The 26,898-nt window shown below is 40.7% G+C and overlaps 1 protein-coding gene and 3 non-coding genes across 4 annotated transcripts; 3 read left to right on the forward strand and 1 right to left on the reverse strand.

Moving 5' to 3' along the window:
• The first annotated feature begins 15,069 nt into the window (after positions 1–15,069).
• On the forward strand, positions 15,070–15,176 carry LOC117273423 (small nucleolar RNA R71). The gene has a single exon (XR_004503428.1). It is a non-coding gene; the product is annotated as a small nucleolar RNA R71 (small nucleolar RNA).
• Positions 15,177–17,565: 2,389 nt separating this feature from the next.
• LOC117273421 (small nucleolar RNA R71) lies at positions 17,566–17,669 on the forward strand. The gene has a single exon (XR_004503427.1). It is a non-coding gene; the product is annotated as a small nucleolar RNA R71 (small nucleolar RNA).
• Positions 17,670–22,041: 4,372 nt separating this feature from the next.
• On the reverse strand, positions 22,042–23,746 carry LOC138897652 (uncharacterized). Its single transcript, XM_070183650.1, has 5 exons — positions 23,707–23,746; positions 23,223–23,550; positions 23,015–23,133; positions 22,326–22,897; positions 22,042–22,158 (listed from the first exon to the last, which is right to left on the reverse strand). Exons 1-5 carry the CDS (start codon positions 23,744–23,746, stop codon positions 22,042–22,044), a joined length of 1,176 nt encoding a protein of 391 aa, XP_070039751.1.
• LOC117273419 (small nucleolar RNA R71) lies at positions 23,445–23,548 on the forward strand. Its single transcript, XR_004503426.1, has one exon. It is a non-coding gene; the product is annotated as a small nucleolar RNA R71 (small nucleolar RNA).
• Positions 23,747–26,898: the final 3,152 nt, after the last annotated feature.

Here is a 26,898-nt window from a genome sequence, read left to right on the forward strand (position 1 = left end):
TGTAGGTATCTCAGTATCTATATCTCTAACTCGCACAATATGATAAATGCACCCTTTTGCGATCATTTTCCTTGCCTTCAGATAGGAATTAAACCAACCTCTGGGTGTCGCTGTATTACCTACCCACTCAAGTACTGGCTCACCTTGAAAACGAAATCTAGCTATCTGAGCTCGACAATCAACTGTGGCATAGCAAGCTGCCAACCAGTCGATACCCATGATAGCATCAAAATCCAACATCTCTAGCTTAACTAGGTCAGTTGAGGTCTGACGACCACAAACGGATATCGTACAACCTTAGTAAACTCGTCTAGCAATAATCAATTCTCCGACCTGTGTAGATACCGCAAAAGGATCACTTAGTATTTCAGGCACTATACCAAACTTCCCCGTGACAAAAGGGGTAATACACGATAAAGTAGATCCTGGGTCTATCAAGGTATAAGCATCGTGAGACCAAATGGTCAACATACCTGTTACAACGTATGGTGAGGATTCCTGGTCCTGTCGACCCGCTAAACACATATCGACGATTCTAGTTACTACCTGAACTGAAACCTCTACCTGTGCCTCGACCTCTACCAGTTGAAGACTGAGACTTGCACCCTGAAGGATGCACGGACATAGATGATCCTGTTGCTGAATTTGCTGGTTACGCCATACCCCCAGAATCTCTATTTGGGCAATCTCGTATCATATGCCCCGGACGTCCACATGTATAACAAGCATCGGAACTGGCTCGGCATTGTTCCAAGTGTCCTCTATCGCAGATGGCACACCACAGCAGAAATGGCCATGTCTGCCCCGAACCTCGCTATCGCTGCAAACTTGACGCCTGGGAGCTTTCACCTGGTCCTGAATGAGTATAGAAGTCATACCCGTAACCCTGTAGCTGCGGTGGCAGAGGTATATGTGGCCGTTTGAAGTACTGGGGCCTGTAACGACATTGAGACTGCTCCTGAGACCTGGCAAATCTCATCCTCTTACGCTGCCCTGAGTCAGTCCTCTCCGTACCCTGCTGCCAATGCCTACCCCTTTCTATATTCTGGGAAAATGCCTGAATCCAGAAGATATCCATACTATCCTGTAATGCAGCGGTGGCACATGCCTCGGTCAACTCTGGGGCTAACCCTGCTATAAACCTGTGGATTCTATCCTGCATAGTAGCAACTATGGATGGTGCATATCTAGCCAAAGAGTCAAAACGGAGACTATACTCTCAAACACTCATATTGCCCTACTTGAGGGCTAGAAACGGATCGACTCGGGCCTTTCGGATCTCTCGTGGTAAGTACTGGTCAAGGAAGGCATCTAAAATATTCTCCCAAATAGCAGGAGGTGCATCACGTCCCCTGGACCTTTCCCATCCCTCATACCAAAGGATGGCTATATCCCGGAGTAAAAATGTTGCTAGCTCAACTACCTCTTTCTCCGTGGCATGCATAACCCGAAAGATCCCGTGAAGCTGATCTATGAAATCCTGCGGGTCCTCCCTCTGATCTGTCCCCGTGAACTCTGGGGGACTCAAAGCAATAAACTCTCCTACCCTAGAACTCCCAGATCCCACAGAAGGTCTTGCACTAGCGGATGCCCAAGCCTATTGTTGGGTAGCTACCAACTGTGCCAACAAATGCACCATACTACTTAAGTCCTGATCTGATAGAAGCGGAGGGGGAACTGGATGTGCGGTCTCCCTAGGAATCTCCTCAGGTAGCGGAGGAGCCGGTGATGGCTGGGTAGGGGTCTCTCCTTGGGCCTCAGATTGGGCCCCATCTACTAGGGGTACCCTACTAGTCCCCTCACCTACTGCTGTTTCTCTCCTCTGGCTAGCCGTAGTCTTCCCAGTTAGCATCATATGTGCATGCAAATGCCAACACGTAAGTTTAACTCAAATTTCCTATAACTTAGTGCTACAGCACGATTTAGATTTGAAAGAAGGGTAACCAACTCCTAGATGCCCTGTAGTACCCTACTAGACACGGCTTGTAGACTCCCTAGGACAGAACTGCTCTGATACCACTTTTGTCACGCCCCGAGCCTGGGGGCGAGACCGGCACCCAGTGCCTCACCTATCCTTGCGTACCACTTGCGACTAAGAGACTCTGAACATGTAATGTCATACTTTGGCCATGGGCCACATTACAAGATAATGTGCGATGCAAAATATAAAATTGAATAGAGACTAACACTGACTAAATGTCAACATAAAGCTGGGCCGGCAAGGCCGTCATAATTACTACAACCGACAAGTCAACAAAATACATGTATAGGGCCTACAAGCCCAACATACTGCACTAACTGACAGGATATGTCTACAAGCCTCTACTGATCGATGTACTGTAATCGGAACAGGGCCCCGACCCACCCATAACCGGCCTAGTATGTCACCTTGGGGTGCACCGGTTCTATTTGTAAAGAAGAAGGATGGTTCCATGAGGATGTGCATTGATTACAGCCAGTTGAACAAGGTCACAGTAAAGAACAAGTATCATTTGCCTCGTATTGATGATTTATTTGACCAGCTTCAGGGACCGAGGGTGTTCTCCTAGATTGATTTGAGGTCCGGGTATCACCAGTTGAAGATTCGGGAATCAGATATCCTTAAGATAGCTTTCAGGAGCCGATATGGCCATTATGAGTTCTTAGTGATGTCGTTTGGGCTGCCCAACGCCCCAGCAGCGTTCATGCATTTGATGAACAATGTATTCCAACCCTAATTGGACTCATTCATTATTGTATTCATTGATGACATCCCAATGTACTCTCATAGCCAGGAAGAGCATGCTCAGCATCTGAGGATTGTATTAAAGAGATTGAGGGATGAGAAGCTTTATGCAAAGTTCTCCAAGTGTGAGTTCTGGCTCGGTTCCGTAGCATTCTTGGGGCATGTGATGTCTAGTGAGGGTATTCAAGTGGATCCGAAGAAGATAGAGGCAGTGCAGAGTTGGCCTAGACCGTCCTCAGCCATGGAGATTAGGAGCATTCTTGGTTTGGCGGGCTATTACATTCGCTTTGTGGAGGGATTTTCATCTATTGCATCGCCTTTGACCAAATTGACCCAAAAGGGTGCTCCATTCAGGTGGTCGGAGGAGTATGAGGAGAGCTTTTAGAAGCTCAAGACTGCTTTGATCACAACTCTAGTGTTAGTTCTGCCACCAGCTTTAGGTTCTTACACCGTGTATTGTGATGCCTCGAGGATAGGTATTGGATGTGTTCTGATGTAGGAGGGTAGGGTGATTGCCTATGTCTCGTGCAAGTTGAACACACATGAGAAGAACTATCCTGTCCAAGATCTTGAGTTAGCAGCCATTGTTCACGCCTTGAAGATTTGGCGTCATTATTTGTATGAGGTTCATTTCTAGATCTATACTGATCACCGGAGTTTGCAGTATCTATTGAAGCAGAAGGGTCTTAACTTGCATCAGCGGAGATGGTGAGAGCTTCTTAAGGACTACTATATTACTATTTTGTACCATCCGGGGAAGGCCAATGTGGTGGCCGATGCTTTGAGTCATCGGGCGGAGAGTTTGGGGAGTTTAGCATATCTCCCAACAGCAGAGAGACCCTTGCCATTGGATGTTCAGGCCTTAGTGAGTCAGCTTGTCAGATTGGATATTTTAGAGCCGAGTCGGGTATTGGCTTCTATGGTCTCCAGGTCTTCTTTTTATGGCCGTATCAGGGAGCATTAGTATGATGACCCCCACCTGCTCGTTCTTCAGGACAGGGTTCAGCAAGGTGATGCTAGGGATGTGACCATTGGTGAGGATGTCTTGTTGAGGATATAGGGACAGATATGTGTGCCTAATGTAGATAGGCTCAGGGAGTTGATTCTTGAGGAGGCCCATAGCTCGTGGTATTCCATCCATCCTAGTGCCGCGAAGATGTACTAGGATTTGAGACAACACTATTAGTGGAGGCGGATGAAGAAAGATATAGTTGGGTTTGTGGCTCGGTGTCTCAATTGTTAGCAAGTTAAGTATGAGCATCAAAGGCCCGGTGGCTTGCTTCAGAGGTTAGACATACCATAGTGGAGGTGGGAGCGATATAGTTGGGTATTGGCTTGTTGGGCTCCCACAGACTTTGAGGAAGTTCGATGCTATTTGGGTTATTGTGGACCGACTGACCGAGTCCGCGCACTTCATTCTAGTTGGTACTACTTACACTTCAGAGCGGTTGGCTAAGATTTATATCCGAGAGGTTGTTCGCCTGCATGGCATTCCAGTTTCCATATTTTCAGATAGAGGTACTCAGTTTACGTCGTAGTTTTGGAGGGCCGTGCAATGGGAGTTGAGTACGCAGGTAGAGTTGAGCATAACTTTTCACCCTCAGACGGACGGGCAGTCCGAGCGCACTATTCAGATATTGGAGGACATGTTGCGCTCTTGTGTCATTGACTTTGGGGGTTCATGGGACCAGTTCTTGCCGCTCGTGGAGTTTGAATATAACAACAGTTACCAGTCGAGTATTCAGATGGCTCCGTACGAGGCTTTATATGGGAGTAGGTATAGATCTCCGGTAGGATGGTTTGAGCCGGGTGAGGCTAGGCTCTTGGGTACAGACTTGGTCCAGGATGCATTAGATAAGGTGAAATTGATTCAGGAGTGGCTTCACACGGCGCAGTCTAGGCAGAAGAGCTACGCGGACAGGAAGGTCCGTGATGCGTCTTTTATGGTAGGGGAGAAGGTTTTGCTGAAGGTGTCACCCATGAAGGGTTTTACGAGGCTTGGGAAGAGGGGCAATTTGAGCCCCCGGTTCATTGGGCCTTTTGAGGTGCTTTAGAGGATAGGGGAGGTGGCTTAGAAGCTTGCCTTTCCCCCTAGCTTGTCGAGTGTGCATCCAGTGTTTCATGTGTTCCATGCTTCTGAAGTATGTTGGCGATCCGTCCCATGTTTTGGACTTCAGCACGGTTCAGTTGGATAGTGATATGACTGATGATGTGGAGCTGGTGGCCATTTTGGATCGGTAGATTCGGAAGTTGAGGTCAAAGGATATAGCTTCAGTGAAGTAGTGGAGAGGTCAGCCTGTGGAGGAGGCCACGTGGGAGACCGAGCAGGAGATGCAGAACAGATATCCACACCTATTTGAGACTCCATGTACGTTTCTAGACCCGTTCGAGGACGAACAGTTGTTAAAGAGGGGAAGGATGTAACGACCCGGCCGGTCGTTTCGAGAGTTATAGCCCCATTTTCCCCATTTATGCTTCTTTTTGTGTTATTCAGCTATATTGTGTTATACCGGGTTAGCTTGTTCGGGTCCGGAGTAGTTTCGGAGTGAATTGAGACACTTAGTCTCTAAAGTAGAAGCTTAAGTTGGAAAAGTCAATCGGATATTGACTTATGTGTAAACGATCTCGAATTCGAATTTTGATTGTTCCATTAGCTCCGTTAGGTGATTTTAGACTTGGGAGCGTGACTGGTATGTGATTTGGAGGTCCGAAGTGGAATTAGGCTTGAATTGGCAAAAGTTGGAAATTTGGCGATTTTGGTCAGTAGTGGAAAATTTAATATCGGGGTCGGAATGGATTTCTGGAAGTTGGAGTAGGTTCGTGGTTTTATTTGTGACGTGTGTGTAAAATTTGAGGTCATTCGGACGTGGTTTGGTAGGTTTCGGCATCGTTTGCGGAATTTGGAAGTTTAGAAGTTCTTAGGCTTTAATCCGAGTGTAATTTGGTGTTTTGATGTTGTTTTGAGTGATTTGATGATTTGCCTAAGTTCGTATGATGTTGTGGGATATGTTGGTATGTTTGGTTGAGGTCCCGAGGGTCTTGAGTTGAGTTCGGGTGATTAACGGAACAAGTTTGGAAATTGGAGGAATTGCTGAAGTTGAACTCAACTATCATAGTCACACCTGCGGATGTCTCATCGCAAGTGAGAGCCTGCATAAGCGAGCGGGAGACCGCAAATGTGAGATTGGAGGAGCTGGGCAGAAGGCGCAGGTGCGATGAAGTTCCCGCACATGCGATGGTCGCAGAAACGGAGGGTGATGCGCAAGTGAGCTTTTGTAGGTGCGAAATTTGGCCGCAGATGCGGAACCTGGGATCTTAAGTGAGTTCCGCACTTGCGATGGAAATTCCGCAGGTGCGGTTTCACTTGGCAGAATGTATAAATTGAGGACTTCGTGATTTTGCTCATTTTCACCATTTTTGAACTCGGACTTTGGAGCTTTTGGGGTGACCTTTGAAGGAGATTCAAGAGTTTTCACAGAGGTAAGTTGCTTGAGCTCTAATACTCCTAGCTATGGTGTTTTCCCGTTGATTTCTTATCTAATTAGTGGGGTTTTGAAGTGAAAATTGGGGGTTAGGGCTTGGGATTTTGGAGAGTGTAATTTGAGGATTTGATGGAACAAATGATGTCGGATTTTGATAAATTTCATATGGTTAGACTCGTGAGTGAATGAGCTTTCAGGTTTTGTGACTTTTGTCAGATTTTGAGACATGGGCCCGGGGGTCAAGTTTGAGTCGATTTCGGGTTTTGAGTCTTATTTTGTAGTTTTCTTGTGGAATTGATTCCTTAGCACATATTAATGGTATTGTACTGCTTGTGGCTAGATTCGAGGCACTCGGAGGCCGATTTGAGAGGCAAGGGCATTGCGGAGTAGAGATTTGCTCGGATTGAAGTAAGTAACGATTGTAAATCTAGTCCTGAGGGTATGAAACCCCAGATATTTGTGTCATGTGACTATTTGGAGGTGACGCACATGCTAGGTGACGGGCGTGTGGGCATGCACCATTGGGGATTGTGACCTAGTAAGTCCCGTAGCAACTATAAAGTTGAACAACCTGTTGTAGCTATATGCTCTTTATGTGCTTTAGAAAGATTAATTGTAAATCATGCTGGATTCCATGTCTAAGCTTTATGCCAGTATTGTTTGGACCGTTAGAGGTCGTTTCTTTCTATCCTCTCACTGTTTTAGTTGATATCCCGTACTCAGTCATGTTCATGCATTCTTACATCATAGCTCAGTCTCTGTTGTTCTATATGATGCATCATGTAAATGTTGTTTGGGCTGATTTCTTTGATTTCTGAGATCCCGAGAGACTGGAGAGGTTTATGACTGAGTGAGACTGAGGGCTTGTTTGTGAGGTATTGTACCTTAGCACGTGAGTTGGAGCCCCTCTGGAGTCTAAACACCCCCAGTGAGCGCAGGTACGTACTGAGTGCGAGTGCCGAGTGCTGAGCGATTGTGAGGCATGAGTGATTGTGAGGCATGAGTGATTGTGAGGTTGGAGTGATTGGGAGGACTGAGTGATGTTAGCCAGAAGGGCAGTATATGATTTCATCATCCATGCTCATAGTTGCTTTGAATCCTTGTTTGAGAACTGTTGAAAGATATTTCTAATTGACTTACTTGAACTTGATTTGTAAACAACTGATTTGACTTAAATTCTGGTTGCAAAGCACGCCGTACTTTACTAAATTTTTGTGATATGAACGATACTCGCATTCAACTTATTACTACATCGCAGCCTTTATTTACCTATGTTGCTTACTGAGTTGGTGTACTCACGTTACTCCATGCACCTTGTGTGCAGATTCAGGCATTTTTGGTCATAGTAGCGGCTGCTGATATTTCTTTGTAGCTGATCATTGGAGTTAGCAAGGTAGCTGCTCGGCGATCGCAACCCTATTTTCTTCTTCCTTATCTTCCCTTAGTTGTATTTTTGGATTTTTCCCCGACTATGTTAGTCTTATTGTTGTCGGATCAGTTCTTAGTATTTGCTCATGACTCAGTGACACCCCGATGTTTGGGGCTTTTCATTCCGCATTTCTATTTTTGAGTTGAACCCTTGTTTCTTTTTTTAAGTCTTGCTTTACAAGACATCTTTTTGGCATATCTTGGAATGAATTATTGTAGTATTATCGGAGTCGACTGGGCTAGTACCATCGATAGGCGCTATCACGATAAGTTTGAGTTTAGGGTCGTGACATAACTTTGTGTTACCGGAAAGTTGGTAGAAACACTCTTTTGGTGGGAATTACTATAACACCCTCTAAAGGATCGACGATGATGAGGAAGCTAGTAATGAGGGATCTTCTCTACATAGAAGACGACGATCCTCATCATCTCAACAGGATGCTCGACCTGTTGAGATAGTTACACCAACCGAGGACGATGATTTGGCACTTTAGAGAGATTTTGATTTGGTGGATAATGTCAACTCCCATTTTTGGGCCCCAATCGATGTGCCCGGTCTTGCGGGTCTGAGTACCGGGTCCCTACCGTCTTTGGTTGGCGAGCATCCAATAACCATCACTGCATTTGATGTAGCTGCTTCTCACTCTTCAACTCCATCAGCTTCGTCTCCATATTCACCAACACCAGTAACTGCTACATCACTTCCATCTTCATCCACTCTTCCACCAGCAATTGTTATATCATCTCCACCGGCCGCACCTGACCACGAAGAAGGCGTTCCTCTTCCACAGTCCCCAGTTCATGGAAATTTGGGGCAAAATTATGTTACCCCTTCTGAAGATCCACAAAGGAGGAGGAATGTTACTCTTTCGCTCTCTACTGGATGCAACTTGCTATCCCAGCCAGTGGAGCTTGCTAATTATATGAAGCCTTTGGCTTCAGATAAAGACTGGAAAAAGATTCAAGCACTATTGGGAGAGTGTTTGTTGAACAACGCCATGCACAACGCCGTAGCGGTACGTTCCTTTCTTCCTTTATTACTCCTTATATTTTTGGGTATGAACATATCCTGAATTTTACCCTTCTTACTTTGTAGGCCAACTTTCTTGCTTCTCAGGGCCTTCAGAGGTTGATTCTTGAAAAGGAAGAGATTACCTCTGCACGGGATCAGCTTTTGGCAGAGCATGAGCAACATATCGCTCGCCTTTCAGAACTGGAAGCCAAAGCTATTGAGGATATTGTATTGTAGGCTCATTTGCAGCAAAGCGAGCAAGAAGTGGTAACCCTTAGCCAAGAAATTGGCCCGCTGAAGGTTAGATATGACGAAGCTAGGGCCAAATGGGATGAAGTCCATAACGATGTTCTTGCTGCAACGGAACGTGAGGTTGCCTCCACTGAAAGAGTGACCAACTTAGAGGTATCCTTGAACTCCAAAGTTGATGAGCTTGCTGCTACGGGGGAGAAACATACCCAGCTAGAAGAGAAGTACATGAAAACTATCAAGCATAATTGGCTTTTTAGTTCAACTGTCCATGAACTTGATGTTAGCTTCAAATTTGCTAGGTTCGCCTGGGAAAACCTTTCTGCTGAGCTAACCCAACTCAAAGAAGAACTTAAGCGCCAACCCATACTTTACAATTTTAAAATTTTAAAGTTTTTATGTTTTTTCCAATTGTTTTCTATCTCTAACAACAAAAACTAAAACTAATGTACATATATACATACAACATATCCCCCACACCACACTTTAAGTTGTGGCATGTCCCCATGACACACAATTAAAAAGTATAAGGTAAAGAAAACTTCCTTGAACATCTAGTCGGGGTCCGAGTCGAAGTGGGGCTCCATTCCTCTCCTTTGAACTAATGCGCACATCCATGCAGACAACCTCTTCTTAGCCTTTTTGGGGTACACGCCACACTTATCTTTCTCACTCAGTGTAGCTTTCCCTTTTGAGCCCTTCACTTTCCACTCAACACTTGCAGCTAGTTTTTCTTTTGCACCCCCTTTTCTCCATCCATCTTAAATGTCACAATCTTCTCACCCACTCTAAGCATGAGTTTTCTCTCGTGTATATCCAATATAGATCTACCCATTTCTAAGAATGGTCTTCCTAGGATAAGGGGGACCTCCTTTTATTGCTCCATATTCACCACTATAAAATCCATAGGAAATATGAACTTATCCACCCAAACTAGCACATCTTTCACTATCCCCTCGGGTATTAGAGTCGTTTGGTCTGCCAGTTGCAAAGATATTGGTGCAGACCTTATCTCTCAGATCTCAGTCTCTAGTTTCTTGTACATAGATAGAGGTGTTAAATTAATTGAGGTACCGAAATCACATAATGATTTATCAAAATGAATAGTTCCTACAGAGCAAGGTATAGTAAAACTCCCTGGATCTTCACACTTTTGTGGGAGTTTGTTTTGCAATATCGCGCTGCAATGCTCTATGATCTTCACCACCGAGGTCTCCTCGATATTCCTCTTCTTTGTAAGGATCTCTTTAAAGAATGTGGCATAAGCAAGCATTTGTGAGAGCATTTCTATGAATGGTAAGTTTACATGAACCTGTTTTCGCACATCCAGAAATCTTCCAAACTGCTTGTCCAGATGTTTTCTACTATGCTTTTGAGGAAAAGGTAGAGCAGGCATATACTTTCCCTCCTTAGGTTCCTCCCTTATTGAGTTTTCATCCTTCATTTTCTTCTCAGCTTTCATCTGGCCTTTCTTCTTCTTATCAACTTCTCTTTCCAGCTGATCCCCACTTTCTTTTCAAGTCTCACATCATTTTTGATTGGGATGAGATCTTTCAACAATAGAGTGGATAGCTACCCAACCTATCGTTCCAGGTTTCAAAAACCAGTGCCTAGTTCTTTGATAGCTGCTTCATGTTCCCGTATAGTTGCGCTATGAGTTTCAAGCCTCTCATCATTTTTCAGAATAAAGGCCTTCATGAGATCTTCTATGCTAGACTAAATAGGCTATTGAGGCTGAAATTGCTGCCTCTGCTGATTTTGGAATGCTGGAGCTCCTTGTCCCTGGGGTCTAGAGTTATTTTCTTGCCATGCATTCGCGGTACCCCCATGTGAACTCTATGAAACACCGGGGTGCCTCTGACTCATTGCATTAAAATTGTAGTTTCCCACATAATTCACTTCCTCAGTTGAAGCTTGACACTCATGAGTAGGGTGTCCTCTACCACATATATCACAAGCTGCATGAGGCTCCTTTTGTATTGAGGCTAAGGTCAGATTTCATATTTCTTTAGCCAAAGCATCAAGTTGTACCTGCACAGATGTATTAGCATCAACTCGGTGAACTGACGAGCTCAAAACACACACTTAAATTATGCTCGCTAGTCAAAGATAGTATAGTATAATATCGTATCCACGGGGATTGGAGTTAAATAATATTTTTGTAGTTTCTAGCTTGATTGCTATCTAGGAGAATCAAAAATTGAGATTTATATGATTAATAACTAAAATTAATAAAGGATCTAAAGCTATTGACTAATGACTATCGCAACAAAGGTGAGCAAGGAAGTTATCAGTGGTAGAAAAATAGGGGTTGATAGGATAGGTGCAAGATAATTGTTTGGGATATAACTCTAAATAATTCACTTCTAATGTTTAAGTGAGTCTCTCGAATTCACTCAATTATTAGTTCAAACGTTTAGCTGAAACTCATCTCTCGATTAAGTCTCAACCTCACAAGATGAACCAATTTAAGCACGTGAAGATATGCAAGAATGCGTAATGGATTGGTCTTTAGGAAAACCTCTTTTGATTATTATCCTAACTAGGTTTATTCAATAATTCAACTAGCCTCTTTCAATTACTAAGAAGAATTAATAAACTCAACCTACAAGATAATGCAAAGATATCACAAGTTATGCCTCTCTCGATTACATGAACAAGTGAATATAGATACAACAGTTAAATCATCCAAAAATGTTTCAATACATAAAAATAGAGTTATAATCCACAAACTAATATCAATACACCAAATCCATCAAACCCTAAAGGGAACTACTCCATATATATGGAGCAATTCATCATAAATAAGTTTAAAGTAAAGGAAAACATAAATTCAATCCAAACTCGGGTCTTGAGTGAGGAAGGAATGATGAAATCCTTGTGATTTTGTTCTTCCAGCTCCTCCTTAGCCTCCTTAGGTCGAATATGTATCAAAAGTCCAGAAAATAATATTTTTCCATCTATTTATACCAAGTAGGGTACGGCCCAATGAAATCACCTTCTCCTAGCCGAAATAGGAAAATAACTCTATAAATATTGCACAGGCATGCCACATGAGGCGACGCGCCATGCGGGGCATTAGTGGAGAAATCCAGAGAGTTTATTTCTGATAGACAGCAGGAAAATGTACACGTGCGGCACCTCACGTGCCTCCCCACGCGCCGCGGCTGTATGCTTTTCTCAGAGTACGGAATTTTCCTAGCTTTTTGATATCCAAATGTTGTTTTCGACCCCCGAACACGATCCTAGCTTAATCCCTTGGGCTTTTACTCAGACTTCAAAGCTCCAAATAGCTCTAATTCATTCCATACATGTACATAGCTCGGAATCACTCTTACGAGCAATAAAACATGCAATAAGAACAAAACACTAGCGATTAAAGCTCAAACACAATAAAAGTACAGTATATTAGAGTGCAATAAGCGACTAAAAAACGAGATTATAGCCTACCATTAACACCCCACACTTAAACCATTGCTCGTCCTCGAGCAATCAAACTACACTTCACATAGACACGATATATTTAAACAACTATCATAACTCATCACACCAAGAATATTTAAAATAGATTAAGTACAATACCATAACATCCTAGCCTCAAAATTTGATTCAAAAGCACCACGCATTAGTTATAACCCGCTCACTTACTCTAACACAGAGGTCAAGCATTACCTTTCCTTCATCAATTAAGTGCTCGTACACAACAATAGAGAGTAGTTCTGCACACAATCAAATTAAGAACAATTAGGAACTCAAGATATAAAGAATTCGCTCACCCTCGGAAACAACATTCATATGCCACAAAAGACGTACCATAGGCTTTCCCGTAGTGTACTACTCTACTAATCGAGCTCATTCAGTCTAGGAACAAGTAGGACTTTATTTGTTGTAATGTAGGCTGCGGGATGGGTAGGATACATTTTGATATAAGAGTGACTACACCTCCCAAAGTACTTTAATACATGTATTTCATTGTTCAAAACCCCACACTTATGTCAAACCAAAACTCCACCTTCACAATCAATATGCATTAACTCCCTACTTCTTTAAGCATAATTACATCAAGATTCACCATTATCAAGGAATATTTTCACAATAATACACTATTTTTCTTTATTTTCTTTTTCAATTCAAGTGGCTCTTACTTTTCTAATACAGTGCATCTTTCTCCTTATTTTAATAGTTCCATTCAAAATCCAAACCAACCACCCCACACTTCACTTTTACAAAGATTATAACAAATTCAAGTGCACACGAAAGGTACAAGGTTCAAATAGAGTTGTTAGGGTTTGTAATGTGGTTGCCAAAGAAATAGGATTATAGGCTCAAAAGGGGTTAACTACAATACATAATGATTAGGTGGGTAATAGCATATAATTGGCTCAACAAAGAAATGCCTAAATCACTTCCAAGACTAAATCCAGCTACTATTTTGCTTTGCAAACACACGGGCCAAGTTCTAGACATCAAATGCAATGCGCAGAATACACAAAAACTCACACCCACATGGCATATAACTTACTCAATATTGGACTCATCAAGACACTCTAGTCAAAGCAGTTAAGCAAAGTTAAGATCATACAATTTAAGGTAATTATACAAGAGTAAAAAACTGAGCCTAAGTGTCACAACTAAAGCACTTACTGTTCTCAATGGGTAATAAAGTTAAGAGATATTGCCTTCAACTCAAATCATAACACAAGGTATTCTACTCCTAAAAAAATAAAAACTAACTGTACCCGGTTCAAACAAAACACTTGGAAATGAATCGCGGCACAAAGAAAAGCCAAAGGGAAATTATTACACTACCTATAAAAGAAAATCTTTTTGTCTTTTTCCTTTCGACTTTGATCCCTCAAGAAACATGTCGATGATATCCATCGTCGGGAAAAATCAAAAAAATTTAAATTTGTTTATGATTTGTTTCCAATATTTTCTATGTCCAACTACTATAACTAACAAAAAGAAAACTCGTACACATACATATATACAAATACCCCCTACTCCACACTTTAAGTTGTGGAATGTCTCATTGGCACACAATTAATAAGCTTAAGGTAAAGAAAACTTCCCTGAACATCTAGTGGGGGCCTGAGTTGAAGTCGGGCTTCATTCCTCGCCTTCGGACTAATGCGCACATCCATGCCGAGAGCTTCTTCTCAGCCTTCTTGAGGTGCACCCCACACTTATATCTCTCACTCACCGCAGCCTTCTTTTGAGCCCTTCACTTTCCACTCAACACTTGGTGCTGGCTTCTCCTTTTTCACCCCCGTTTCTCTATTCCTTCTTCTTTTTCTCAGTTTCCTTCTTGCCTTTCTTCTTATCAACCTCATTTTTCAGCTGCTCCCCACTTTCTTTTTCATGTACCACCTCTTTTTGGAGTGGAGTGGTATCTTTCAACACTTGCCCTCTTCTCAGGGTCACAACATTCACTATTTCTTTGGGATTTCTCTTAGTGTCAGCTGGGAAAGTACCTAGGATTCTCTCAGACAAAAGAGTGGCTAGCTGCCCAACCTGTCTTTCCATATTTGGAAACCCGGTACCTATTTCTTTGATAGCTGCTCCATGTTCACGTATAGCTGTGCTATGAGTTTCAAGCCTCTCATCAGTCTTGATAATGAAAGTCTTCATTAGATCATCTAGACCTGGCTGAATGGGTTGTTGAAGCTTAAATTGTTGCCTCTGCTGATTTTGGTATGCTTGAGCTCCTTGTCCCTACGGTCTAGAGTTATTTTGTTACCAACCATTCGTAGTACATCCAGGTGAACTCCATGAAAAATCGGGGTGCCTCTGACCAATCGCATTATAATTTCCCACAACATTTACTTCCTCAGTTGACACTCATAAGTAGGGTATCCTCTTTCACATATATCACAAGCTGCGTGAGGCTCACTTTGTATCAAGGCTAAGGTCATCTTCCTTATCTCTTTGGCCATAGCATCAAGTTGTACCGGCACAGATGTTGTAGCATCAACTTGATGAACACTAGTTGATCTTCTTCTTTCAGCACTCTCAGAGGGCCACTGATTTGCATCTTCAGATAACTCATCAAGAATTGTACTATCTCCTCTGGAGTCTTCTTCATCAATGGACCTCCAGCTGTATTTCTCAATACTCTATGTTAGGTCGGTGACAATCCATCCCAAAAGTCCTGGAGTTAAATCCAAAGTTCAATTCCGCTATGTTGACACTTTCTGACTATCTTTTTAAACCTCTCCCAAGCTTCAAACACAGTTTCATTCTCTTTCTGGAAGAAGTTATTAATTTCTCTTCTGAACTTGCCCATTTTAGAATATGAGAAATATTTATCAAAAACTTTTCTGGTCATCTCATCCCATGTTCGAATTGATCCATTAGGTAAGCGTTGAAGCCACTGCTTTGCGTCATCTTTGAGTGTGAAGGGGAATGCCCTTAAGTAAACTGCATCTTGTGATACACCATTATATTAAAAGGTGTTTATAATCTCCTCGAAGTCCATTAGATGTGTGTGTGGATCTTCGTTTGGCTTCCCTCTGAAGAAACAACAGTTTTGAAGGGTTTGGAGCAACCCTTGCTTCAACTTAAAATTATTAATTGCAATTAGAGGTGGTCTAACACTTGATAAACCTTGATTGTAGACCGGTCTAGCATAATCGCCAAGTGGTCTCCCAGGCAAGGGTTGATGTTGATTACGTCTAAGACTCCTCTCTTCTTCATAGATAATCTGCGCATCTCTAAAAGTTGCTTTCTCAACATCTCGTGCAGCTTGTTCTCTTCGTTGGGCTGCTTCTATCGCAGCCAAGTCCACATTATCATCATCGTTTCAAGCCATAGTTTCAATGGTTGAGTATTGCCCAACCTTTTCCAACATCTCGGTGATATTTTTTTCATTCTTCAACTGTCGCAGTTGTTTCTCAATTTCTGGCTTGTATGGTAGCACTTCCTTCGCAGAAGCTCGAGTCATGCACCAATCTAACCTGTGACCTACGCACAATCAAAGAACACCAAACGTAAAAAGGGAAAAATAAAATAAAATAAAAATTCCTGAATTAGCACCACAGACTATTTCAAACACTATTGATTGCCAATCACCGGCAATGGCGCCAAAATTTTGAGGAGCTCGAAACACACTCTTAAATTATGCTCGCTAGTCAAAGATAGTATAGTATAATATCGTATCCACAGGGATTAGAGTTAACTAGTATTTTCCTAGCTTCTGGCTTGATTACTATCCAGGAGAATCAACAATTGATATTTATAGGATTAATAACTAAAATTAACTAAGAATCTAAAGTTATTGACTAATGACTATCGCAACAAAGCTAAGCAAAGAAGTTATCAGTGGTAGAAAAATAGGGGTTGATAGGATAGGTGGAAGATAATTGTTTGGGATCTAAATCTAAATAATTCATTTCTAATGTTTAAGTGAGTCTCTCGAATTCACTCAATTATTAGCTCAAACATTTAGCAGAAACACCTCTCTCGATTAAGTCTCAACCTCACAAGATGAACCAATTTAAGCACGTGAAGTTATGCAAGAATGCGTAATGGATTGGTGTTTAGAAAAACCTCTTTCGGTTATTCACTTAACTAGGTTTAATAAATAATTCAACTAGCCTCTTTCGATTACTAAGAAGAATTAATAAACTCAACCAACAAGATAATGCAAAGATATCACAAGTTATGCCTTTCTCGATTACATGAACAAGTGAATATAGATGCAACAGTTAAATCATCTAAAAATACCTCAATACATAAAACTAGAGTTCTAATCCACAAACAAATATCAATACACAAAATCCATCAAACCCTAAAGGTAACTACTACATAGATATGGAGCAATTCATAACAAATAAGTTTAAAGTAAAGGAAAACATAAATTCAATCCAAACTCGGGTCTTGAGTGAGGAAGGAATGATGAAATCCTTGTGATTTTATTCTTCCAACTCCTCCTTAGCCTCCTTATGTCGAATATGTGTCAAAAGTCCAGAAAATAATATTTTTCCATATATTTATACCAAGTAGGGCCCGGCCCAGATGAAATCACCTTCTCCTAGCCGAAATGGAAAATAACTCTGTAAAAATTGCACAGGCGCGCTGCATGGGGCGACGCACCATGCATGGCATTAATGGGGAAATACAGAGAGTTGATTTCTAACAGACAAGAGGAAAATGTACACGCACGGTACCCCACGCACTGCCCCATGCACCGCGACTGTGGGCTTTTCTCAGAGTACGGAATTTTTCTTGCTTTTTGATATCCAGATGTGGTTTTTGACCCCCGAACGCGATCCCGGCTTAATCCTTTGGGTTTTAATCAGACGTCAAAGCTCCAAATATCTTGAATTCATTCCATACATCTACATAGCTCAGAATCACTCTTACAATGCATAAAACATGCAATAAGTACAAAACACTAGCAATTAAAGCTCAAACACAATAAAAGTGCAGTAAATTAGAGTGCAATAAGCGACTAAAACACGAGATTATAGCCTACCATCATGAACACCAGTTTATCTACTTCTTTCAACACTCTCAGAGGGCCACTGAATGGCATCTTTAGATAACTCATCAAGAATTTTAACTATCTCCTCTAGAGTCTTCTTCATCAAACTGCATTGCTCAATGTTCTACGCGAGGCCGGTGTCAATCCTTCCCAAAATTTATGGAGTTGTATCCAGAGTTTAATTTCGCTATGTTGACAATTTCTAACAATCTCCTTAAACCTCTCATATGCTTCAAAAATAGTTTCAGTCTCTTTCTGGAAGAAGTTATGGATTTCTATTCTAATCTTGCCCGTCTTAGCTGAGGAGAAATATTTATCAAGGAATTTTCTGGTCATCTCCTCCCAAGTTCTTATCGATCCACTGGGCAAACTCTGAAGCCTTTCCTTAGCATCATCTTTAAGTTAAAAGGGGAATGCCCTTAAGTACACTGCATCTTGTGACACCAAATTGTATTAAAAGGTGTTCATAATCTCCTCGAAGTCCATTAGATGTGTGTTTGGATTTTTATTTGGCTTCCTTTTCAAGACACAACAATTCTGATCTTCAACTCAAAATTGTTTTCTACAATTGGAGGTGGTCTAACACTGGATAATCCTTGATTGTATAGTTGTCTAGCATAATGTCCAACTGGTCTCCCAAAAAAGAGTTGATATTGATTAAGTCTGAGACCCCTCTCTTCTTCATAGATATTCTGTGCATCTCTAACAGCTGCTTCCTCAGCATCCCATGTAGCTTTTTCTCGTTGTTGGGATGCCTCTCTTGTAGACAAATCTACATTATCATCACCATTTCCAGCCATAGTTTATTTGGTTGAGGACCGCCCAACCTTTTCTGAGGTATCAGTGGGATATCTTTCCTTCTTCATGTGTCGCAATTATTTTTCTATCTCTGGTTCGTGTGGTAGCACTTCCTTCACAGAAGTTCTAGTCATGCACCACTCTGAACCTGTAACCTGCCCACAGTCAGAGAACACCAAACGTAAAAAGAGGAAAATAAAATAAAAGAAAAAAGAAAAATTCCTGAATTAGCACTACAAACTATTTCGAACACTATTGATTGCCAATCCCCGGCAACGGCGGCAAATTTTGACGAGCTCGAAACACACACTTAATTTATGTTTGCTAATCAAATATAGTATAATACAACATTGTATCCACAATGACAAGATTTAAACAATATTCTCGTAGTTTCTAGCTTGATCGCTATCCAAGATGATCAACAATTGAGATTTATATGATTTCTAACTAAAATTAACTAAGATCTAAAGTTATTGACTAATGACAATTGAAACAAGGAAGTTATCAATGGGAGGAAAAAGGGGTTGATAGGATAGGTGTAAGATAATTATTTTGGATCTAACTCTAGATAATTCACTTATAATGTTTAAGTGAGTCTCTCGAATTCACTCAATTATTAGTACAACGGTTCAGCAAAAATTCCTCTCTCGATTAAGTTTCAACCTCACAAGATGAACTAATTTAAGCACGTGAAGATATGTAAGAATGCGTAGTGGATTGGTCTTTAGGAAAACCTCTTTCGATTATTCTCCTAACTAGGTTTAATCAATGATTCAACTAGCCTCTTTCGATTACTAATAAGAATCTATGAACTCAACCAACAAAATAATGCAAATATGTCACAAGTTATGCCTCTCTCGATTACATGAACAAGTGAATATAGATACAACAGTTAAATCATCCAAAAAAGCTTCAATACATAAAACTAGAGTTATAATCCACAAGCAATCATCAATACACCAAATCCATCGAACCCTAAAGAGAACTACTTCATAGATATGGAGAAATTCGTCACAATTAAAATTAAAGTATAGGGAAACATATGTTCAATTCAAACTCGGGTCTTGAGTGAGGAAGGAATGATTAAATCCTTGTGTTCGTATTCTTCCAACTCCTACTTCGCCTCTTTAGGTCGAATATGTGTCAAAAGTCCAGAAAATAATGTTTTTCCATCTATTTATACTAAGTAGGGTACGGCCCAACGAAATCACCTTCTCCTAGACGAAATTGGATTTTCACTCTGTAAAAATTGCACATGCGCGCCGCATGGGGCGACGCTCCATGCGGGGCATTAGTGGAGAAATCCAGAGACCTTGAAAAGTATCTGTTAGGCAGATTTTTACACTATCGCGCAGCGGTGGGCGTCGCACAGTGCGTCGCTTTAGTGGCCATTTCAAGAGAATTGGCCAATTTCAATTCATATACTATTTTGTCTCGTGTAAGGATGAATTGGGCAGCCACTTCATGTTGCACACGTCACTTGCATGTCTAAATTTGGAGGATTCAATTCCTTAACTTATGAGAATTTTGGCGTAATGGTGCGCGTCTTCCAACAAGCCGTGAAAGGCCATTTTTTTGGCTTTGGGCATTTTTTTCGCTTTTTATATACATACACGGTACTCGACCCCCGAACTCGATCATGGTTAAATTTCTTTTGGGTTTTTACTCAGACTTCAAAACTCCAAATAGTTAGAATTAACTTTGTAACATCTACATCACTCGGAATCACATCTACAAGGCATAAAACACACAATAAGTGCAAAACACTACCATTTAAAAGATCAAACACTAGTAAAGTATAGTGAATTAGAGTGAAATAAGAGACTAAAATACGTAACTATAGCCTACCATCAACACCCCACACTTAAACCATTTCTCATCCTCGAGCAATCAAACTATACTTCATATAGACACGACATAAACACGACCTTTTTAAACAACTCTCCTTACTCATCACACCAAGAATATTTAAAATAGATTAAGCACTCTAACGTAACAGCCTCGCCTTAAGATTTGACTCAAAAGCACCACACAGTTTTCACAACCCGCTCACTTACTCTAACACAGAGATCAACGACCTTACCTTTCCTTCATGAATCAAGTGCCCTCATATAACAATAGAGAGTAGTTCCACACATAATAAAATTTAAGAACAATCAGGAACTCAAGATAGAAAGAATTCACTCACTCTCAGAAGTAACATTCATATGCCACAAAAAATATACCATAGGCTTGCCTGTAGTATACTACTCTACTAATTGAGCTCATTCAGTCAAGGATCAAGTAGGACTTTAATTGGTTGTAATGTTGGCTACGGGACATGTAGGATACATTTAGATATAAGAGTGACTACACCTCCCTTAGCACTTTAATACATACATTTCATTGTTCAAAACCCCACACTTATGTCAAACCATAACTCCACCCTTAAATCAACATATATCAACTCCCAACTTCTTTAAGCACAATTATATCAAGAGTTACCACAATCAAGGAATATTTTCACAATCATACAATTATTGTTTTCTTTCTTTTTCATTTCAAGTGGCTCTTACTTTTTTTTTAAAACAGTGCACCTTTTTCCTTATTTCATTAGTTCCACTCAAAAGCCAACCCAATCACCCCACACTAAAATTTTTGCAAAGTTCATAATAAATTCAAGTGCTCACGAGAGGTAAAAGGTTCAAATAGATGGGCAATTCGCACAAATGGGTAATGCTTGCAATGTGGTTGCTAAAGAAACAGGATTACAGGCTTAAAGGGGTTAACTAAGATACAAAACAATTAGGTGGGTAACAATATAACTGTCTCAACAAAGAAATGCCTAAATCACTTCCAAGACTGAATAAAACAACTATTTCTCTTTGCAAACACACGGGGCAAATTCTAGACATCAAATGCAATGCATAGAATGCACAAAACCTCACACCCACATGGCACATAACTCACTCAAAATTGGACTATCAAGGCACTCTAGTCAAAGCAGTTAAGCAAAGCTAAGATCATACAATTTAAGGTACTTATACGAGAGTCAAAAACTGATCTTAAGCATCACAACTAAAACACTTACTGTTCTCAAGGTATAATAAACTTAAGAGATATTGCCTTGCATTCAAACCATATTACAAGGTTTCGTACTACTAAAAAAATAAAAATTAATTACACCCAGTTCAAACAAAACCCTTAGAAAACAACCGCGACAAAAAGAAAAATCAAGGGGAAATTAATACACTACCTAACAAAAGAAAATATTTTTGTCTTTTTCTTTCGACTTTAATCCCTCAAGAAACCCGTCGAATGATATCCATCGTCGGAAATAACCAAAAAAAATTCAATTTTTTATGTTTTTTTTTCAATTTCCCAACTACTACAACTAACAAAACTAATACATATACATACAACATACAATTATCCCAGACCTCACACTTTAAGTTGTGGCATATCCCCATAACAAACAATTAAAAAGTATAAGGTAAAGGAAACTTTCCTGAATCTCTACTAGGGGTCTGAGTCAAAGTCGGGCTCCATTCTTCGCCTTCGAACTAATGCGCACATCCATGCCGACAGCTTCTTCTCAACCTTTTTGGGGTACACCCCACACTTATCTTTCTCACTCGCTGTAGCCTTCTCTTTTGAGCCCTTCACTTTCCACTCAACACTTAGAGCTGGCTTCTCCTTTTTCACCCCCGTTTCTAAATTCATCTCGAAGGTTACAGTCTCCTCACCCACTCTAAGCATGAGCTTTCTCTCGTGTATATCTAATATTGCTCTACTCGTTGCTAGGAATGGTCTTCCTAATATTAGGGGGACCTCCTTGTTCTCCTCCATATTCACTACTATAAAATCTACAGGAAATATGAACTTATCTACCCGAACTAAGACATCTTCCACTATCCCCTCGGGTATCAGAGTCGTCTGGTCTAGCAGCTACAAAGATATTGGCACTGACCTTATCTCTCCAATCTTCTTCTCCAGTTTCCTGTAATTAGATAGAGACATTAAGTTAATTGAGGCACCAAAATCATATAAAGATTTATCAAAATTAATAGAGCCTGAAGAACAAGGTATAGTAAAACTCCCTAGGTCTCCACACTATTGTGGGAGTTTGTTTTGCAATATAGTACTGCAATGCTCTGTGAGCTTCACCACTGAGGTCTCTTCTTTCTTTCTCTTCTTTGTCAGTATCTCCTTGAAGAATTTGGCATAAGCTAACATTTGGGAGAGCACTTTTGTGAATGGCAAATTTACATTAACTTGTTTCAACATATCCAGAAATCTCTCAAATTGTTTGTCCATCTTTTCTCTATATAGCTTTTGAGAAAAAGGTAGAGCAGGCATATGCTCGCTCTCAGTAGATTCATCCCTTCTCGAAGTTTCCTCCTTCTTCTTTTTATCAGCTCCCTTCTTTCCATTCTTCTTCTTTTCAATATCATTCTTCAGCTGCTCCTCATTTTCCTTTTCAAGTTTCACCTCTTTTTGGATCGGGGTTGGATCTCTCAATACTTGGCCACTTCTCAAGGTCACAACATTCACCGTTTCTTTGGGATTTCTCTCAGTATCAGCGGGGAGAGTACCTGGAACCCTCTCAGATAATATTATTGCAATCTGTCCCACTTGTCTCTCCAGGTTTCTAAAACCAGTGCCCAATTCTTTGATAGAAGCTCTATGAGCGTCCAAACTCTCATCTGTCTTGATAATGAAAGCCTTCACTAGATCCTCTAGACCAAGTTGAATGGGCTGTTAAGGCTAAAATTGTTGCCTCTGCTAATTTTGGTATGCTGGAGCCCCTTGTCCCTATGGTCTAGAGTTATATTGTTGCCAAGCATTCGCGGTACCCCCAGGTGAACTCCATGAAAAACCGAGGTACCTTTGACCCATTGCATTAAAATTGTAGTTCCCCACAACATTTACTTCCTTAGTTGAGGCTTGACACTCATGAGTAGGGTGTCCTCTTCTACATATATCACAAGCTGCATGAGGATCATTTTGTATCGAGGCTAAGGTCAACTTCGTTATCTCTTTGGCCATAACATCGAGTTGTACCTGCACTGATGTGTTGCATCAACTTGATGAACACCAGTTGATCTTCTTCTTTTAACACTCTCAGAGGGCCACTGATTTGCATCTTCAGATAACTCGTTAAGAATTGTGACTATCTCCTCTAGAGTATTCTTCATCAATGGACCTCCATCTGCATTGCTCAATGTTCTACGTGAGGCCGGTGTCAATCCATCCCAAAAGTCTTGGAGTTGCATCCAGAGTTCAATTCCACTGTGTTGACACTTAACAATCTCCTTAAACCTCTCCCATGCTTCAAAAACAATTTCAGTATCTTTCTGGCAAAAGTTATGGATTTCTCTTCTAAACTTACCTGTTTTAGCTCAGGAGAAATATATATCAAGGAATTTTCTGGTCATCTCCTCCCATGTTCTAATTGATCCCGTGGGTAAGCTTCGAAACCACTACTTAGCATCATCTTTGAGTGTAAAGGGGAATTCCCTTAAATACACTGCATCTTGTGACACACCATTGTATTGAAAGGTGTTCATAATCTCCTCAAAGTCCATTAGATGTATGTTTTTGGATCTTCGTTCATCTTCCCTCTGAAGACATAACAGTTTTGAAGGGTTTTGAGCAACCCTTGCTTCGACTCAAAATTATTAGCTACAATTGGAGGTGGTCTAACAATTGATAAACCTTTATTGTACACCGGTCTAGCATAATAGCCAAGTGGTTGCCCAGGAAAGGGTTGATGTTGATTAAGTATGAGTCCTCTCTCGTCTTCATAGATGTTCTGCGCATCTCTAATAGTTGTTTCATAAGCATCCCATGCAGCTTATTCTCTTCATTGGGTTGCTTCTCTCGCATCCAAATCCACATTATCTTCACCGTTTCCAACCATAAGTTCTTTGGTTGAGGATTGCCCAACATTTTCTGTTGTCTCGTTGAGATTTAATTTCCTTCTTCAGGTATCGCCATTTTTTTTTCAATTTCTGGATCGTATGGTAGCACTTCCTTCGCAGAAGCTCTATCATACACCAACCTCAACCTGAAACCTGCGCACATTCAAAGAACACCAAACGTAAAAAGAGAAAATTAAAATAAAATAAAAAGAAAAATTCCTGAATTAGCACTACAAACTATTTCAAAAACTATTGATTGCCAATCCCCGACAACGATACCAAAATTTGACGAGCGCAAAACACACACTTAAATTATGCTCGCTAATCAAATATAGTATAGTATAATATCGTATCTTCATGGATTGAATTTAAACAGTATTCTCGTAGTTTCTAACTTGATTGCTATCCAAGATAATCAACAATTGAGATTGATATGATTTCTAACTAAAATTAATTAAGAGTCTAAAGGTATTGACTAATGGCAATCGAAACAAGGAATAAGCAAAGAAAGTTATCAGCGGGAAAAAATAGGGTTTTGATAGATAGGTGCAAGATAATTGTTCTGGATCTAACTCTAAATAATTCACTTCTAATATTCAAGCGAGTCTCTCAAATTCACTCAACTATTAATTCAAACGTTCAGGAAAAACTCCTCTCTCGATTAAGTCGTAACCTCACAAGATGAACCAATTTAAGCACGTGAAGATATGCAAGAATGCGTAGTGGATTGGTCTTTAGGAAAACCTCTTTCAATTATTCTCCTAACTAGGTTAAATCAATGATTCAACTTGCCTCTTTCGATTAGGTAGAAGAATTTATGAACTTAACCAACAATGTAATGCAAAGATATCATAAGTTATGCCTCTCTCGATTACATGAACAAGTGAATATAGATACAATATTTAATTCATCTAAAAATGATTCAATACATAAATCTAGAGTTATAATCCACAAAACATCATCAATACACCAAATCCATCAAACCCTAAAAGGAACTACTCCATAATCATGGAAAAATTCATTATCACAAATATAATTAAAGAATATGAAAACATAGATTCGATCCAAACTCGGGTCTTGAGTGAGGAAGGAATGATGAAATCCTTGTGCTTGTGTTCTTCCAACTCCTCCTTAGCTTCCTTAGGTCGAATATGTGTCAAAAGTTTAGAAAATAACGTTTTTCATGTATTTATACCAAGTAAGGTCAGGCCCAGACGAAATCACCTTCTCCTAGCCGAAATTAAATTTTCACTCTGTAAAAATTACACAGGCGACATGGGGCACGCGCCATGCGGGGCATTAGTGGGAAAATCCGGAGACCTTGCAAATTATCTGTCAGGCAAATTTTTACATTGTCGCGCCGCAGTGGGTGCTGCACAATGCGTCGTTTTTGTGGCCATTTCAAGAGAATTGGCCAATTTCAATTCATCTACTATTTTGTCTCGTGTAATGATGAATTGGGCAGCCACTTCATGTTGCACACGTCACTTGCATGTATCAATTTGGAGGATTCAATTCCTTAACTTATGAGAATTTTAGCTTCATGGTGCACGTCTTCCAACAAGCCGTGAAAGGCCATTTTTTGTCTATGAGCATTTTTCTTTCACTTTTTATATACATATGCGGTACTCGACCCCCGAACTCGATCCTGGTTAAAATTCTTTTGTGTTTTTACTCAGATTTCAAAGCTCCAAATGGCTTGAATTGGCTTTCTAATATCTACATCACTCGGAATCATATCTACAAGACATAAAATACACAATAAGTGCAAAACACTACCATTTAAAAGCTCAAACACTAGTAAAGTACAGTGAATTAGAGTGCAATAAGCGACTAAAATACGTGACTATAGCCTACCATCACGAGGTGGCCTAGAATGATCGCATGTTGCTCTTGCAAGACCGTTACCGCGTCAATGACATATTCACTACTAGAAATTCGCTAAAAATCGACCAAAAAAACCGACCAATGTTGGTCAGTTATGGCAAATTACCGACCAAAACGCGACCATTACGGTATGGACGGTGTTTTGATGGTCGTAATGGCTTACCGACCAAAGTTGGTCGGAAATTACCGACCAACTTTGATCGGTAACTCTGCGGTAATCCATTGCCTTTGCAAATCATTCCACAAATTCTCAAGTAACCAGCCAGGCCTCTTGTTCTTCTTTCTAGCATCCGAGAAAGCATCCGCCAATCTCTTGCGAGCTTTATGATGAAAATTTGTAGCCACTTCCGCGCTATAGCGGTCTTCCCATACACACTTGCTCTGTATTTCAAAAGTTAAATATTAGATGGAAACATCATAAATATAAATTATTAAACTGTTTAAAAGAACATTTATACCTTAAATTGATTGAAAATTTGCTCCTTCAGTGAGAATGGGCAATCAGTCCAAGTCGCATAAGGGCCATCATAAAGCTTTGTGATGGCATTGGTGATTATCCTCGTAGTCTTATTACCCGGCCTGAACCTGCAATTTAACAATAAAAATACATTAATATCTTAGTAAAAATGTTACAAATCAATAGACGCAAAAATAATGAATAACACTTACCCATCACCCTCAGGGACTATGATGATCCTGCCATATCGATCATAATGCACTACCTCGTCATCACCATCCGAAGCATGTGTATCAGAGGCATGTGAAGACGGTGTAGGCGGGTCAGAGCTAATGCCTCGCAGTCGAAGGCCTGCAATAGATGGAGTCGATGATGAAGATGGTTGCGATCCCTGTGACTGCGACATAGCTGGATACGACCCAAGTGGATGTGATACCGATGGCTGTGACCCGAGTGGCTGTGACCCGAGTGG

This window comes from Nicotiana tomentosiformis, chromosome 8, assembly GCF_000390325.3.
Source record: "Nicotiana tomentosiformis chromosome 8, ASM39032v3, whole genome shotgun sequence".
NCBI classification, from domain to species: domain Eukaryota; kingdom Viridiplantae; phylum Streptophyta; class Magnoliopsida; order Solanales; family Solanaceae; genus Nicotiana; species Nicotiana tomentosiformis.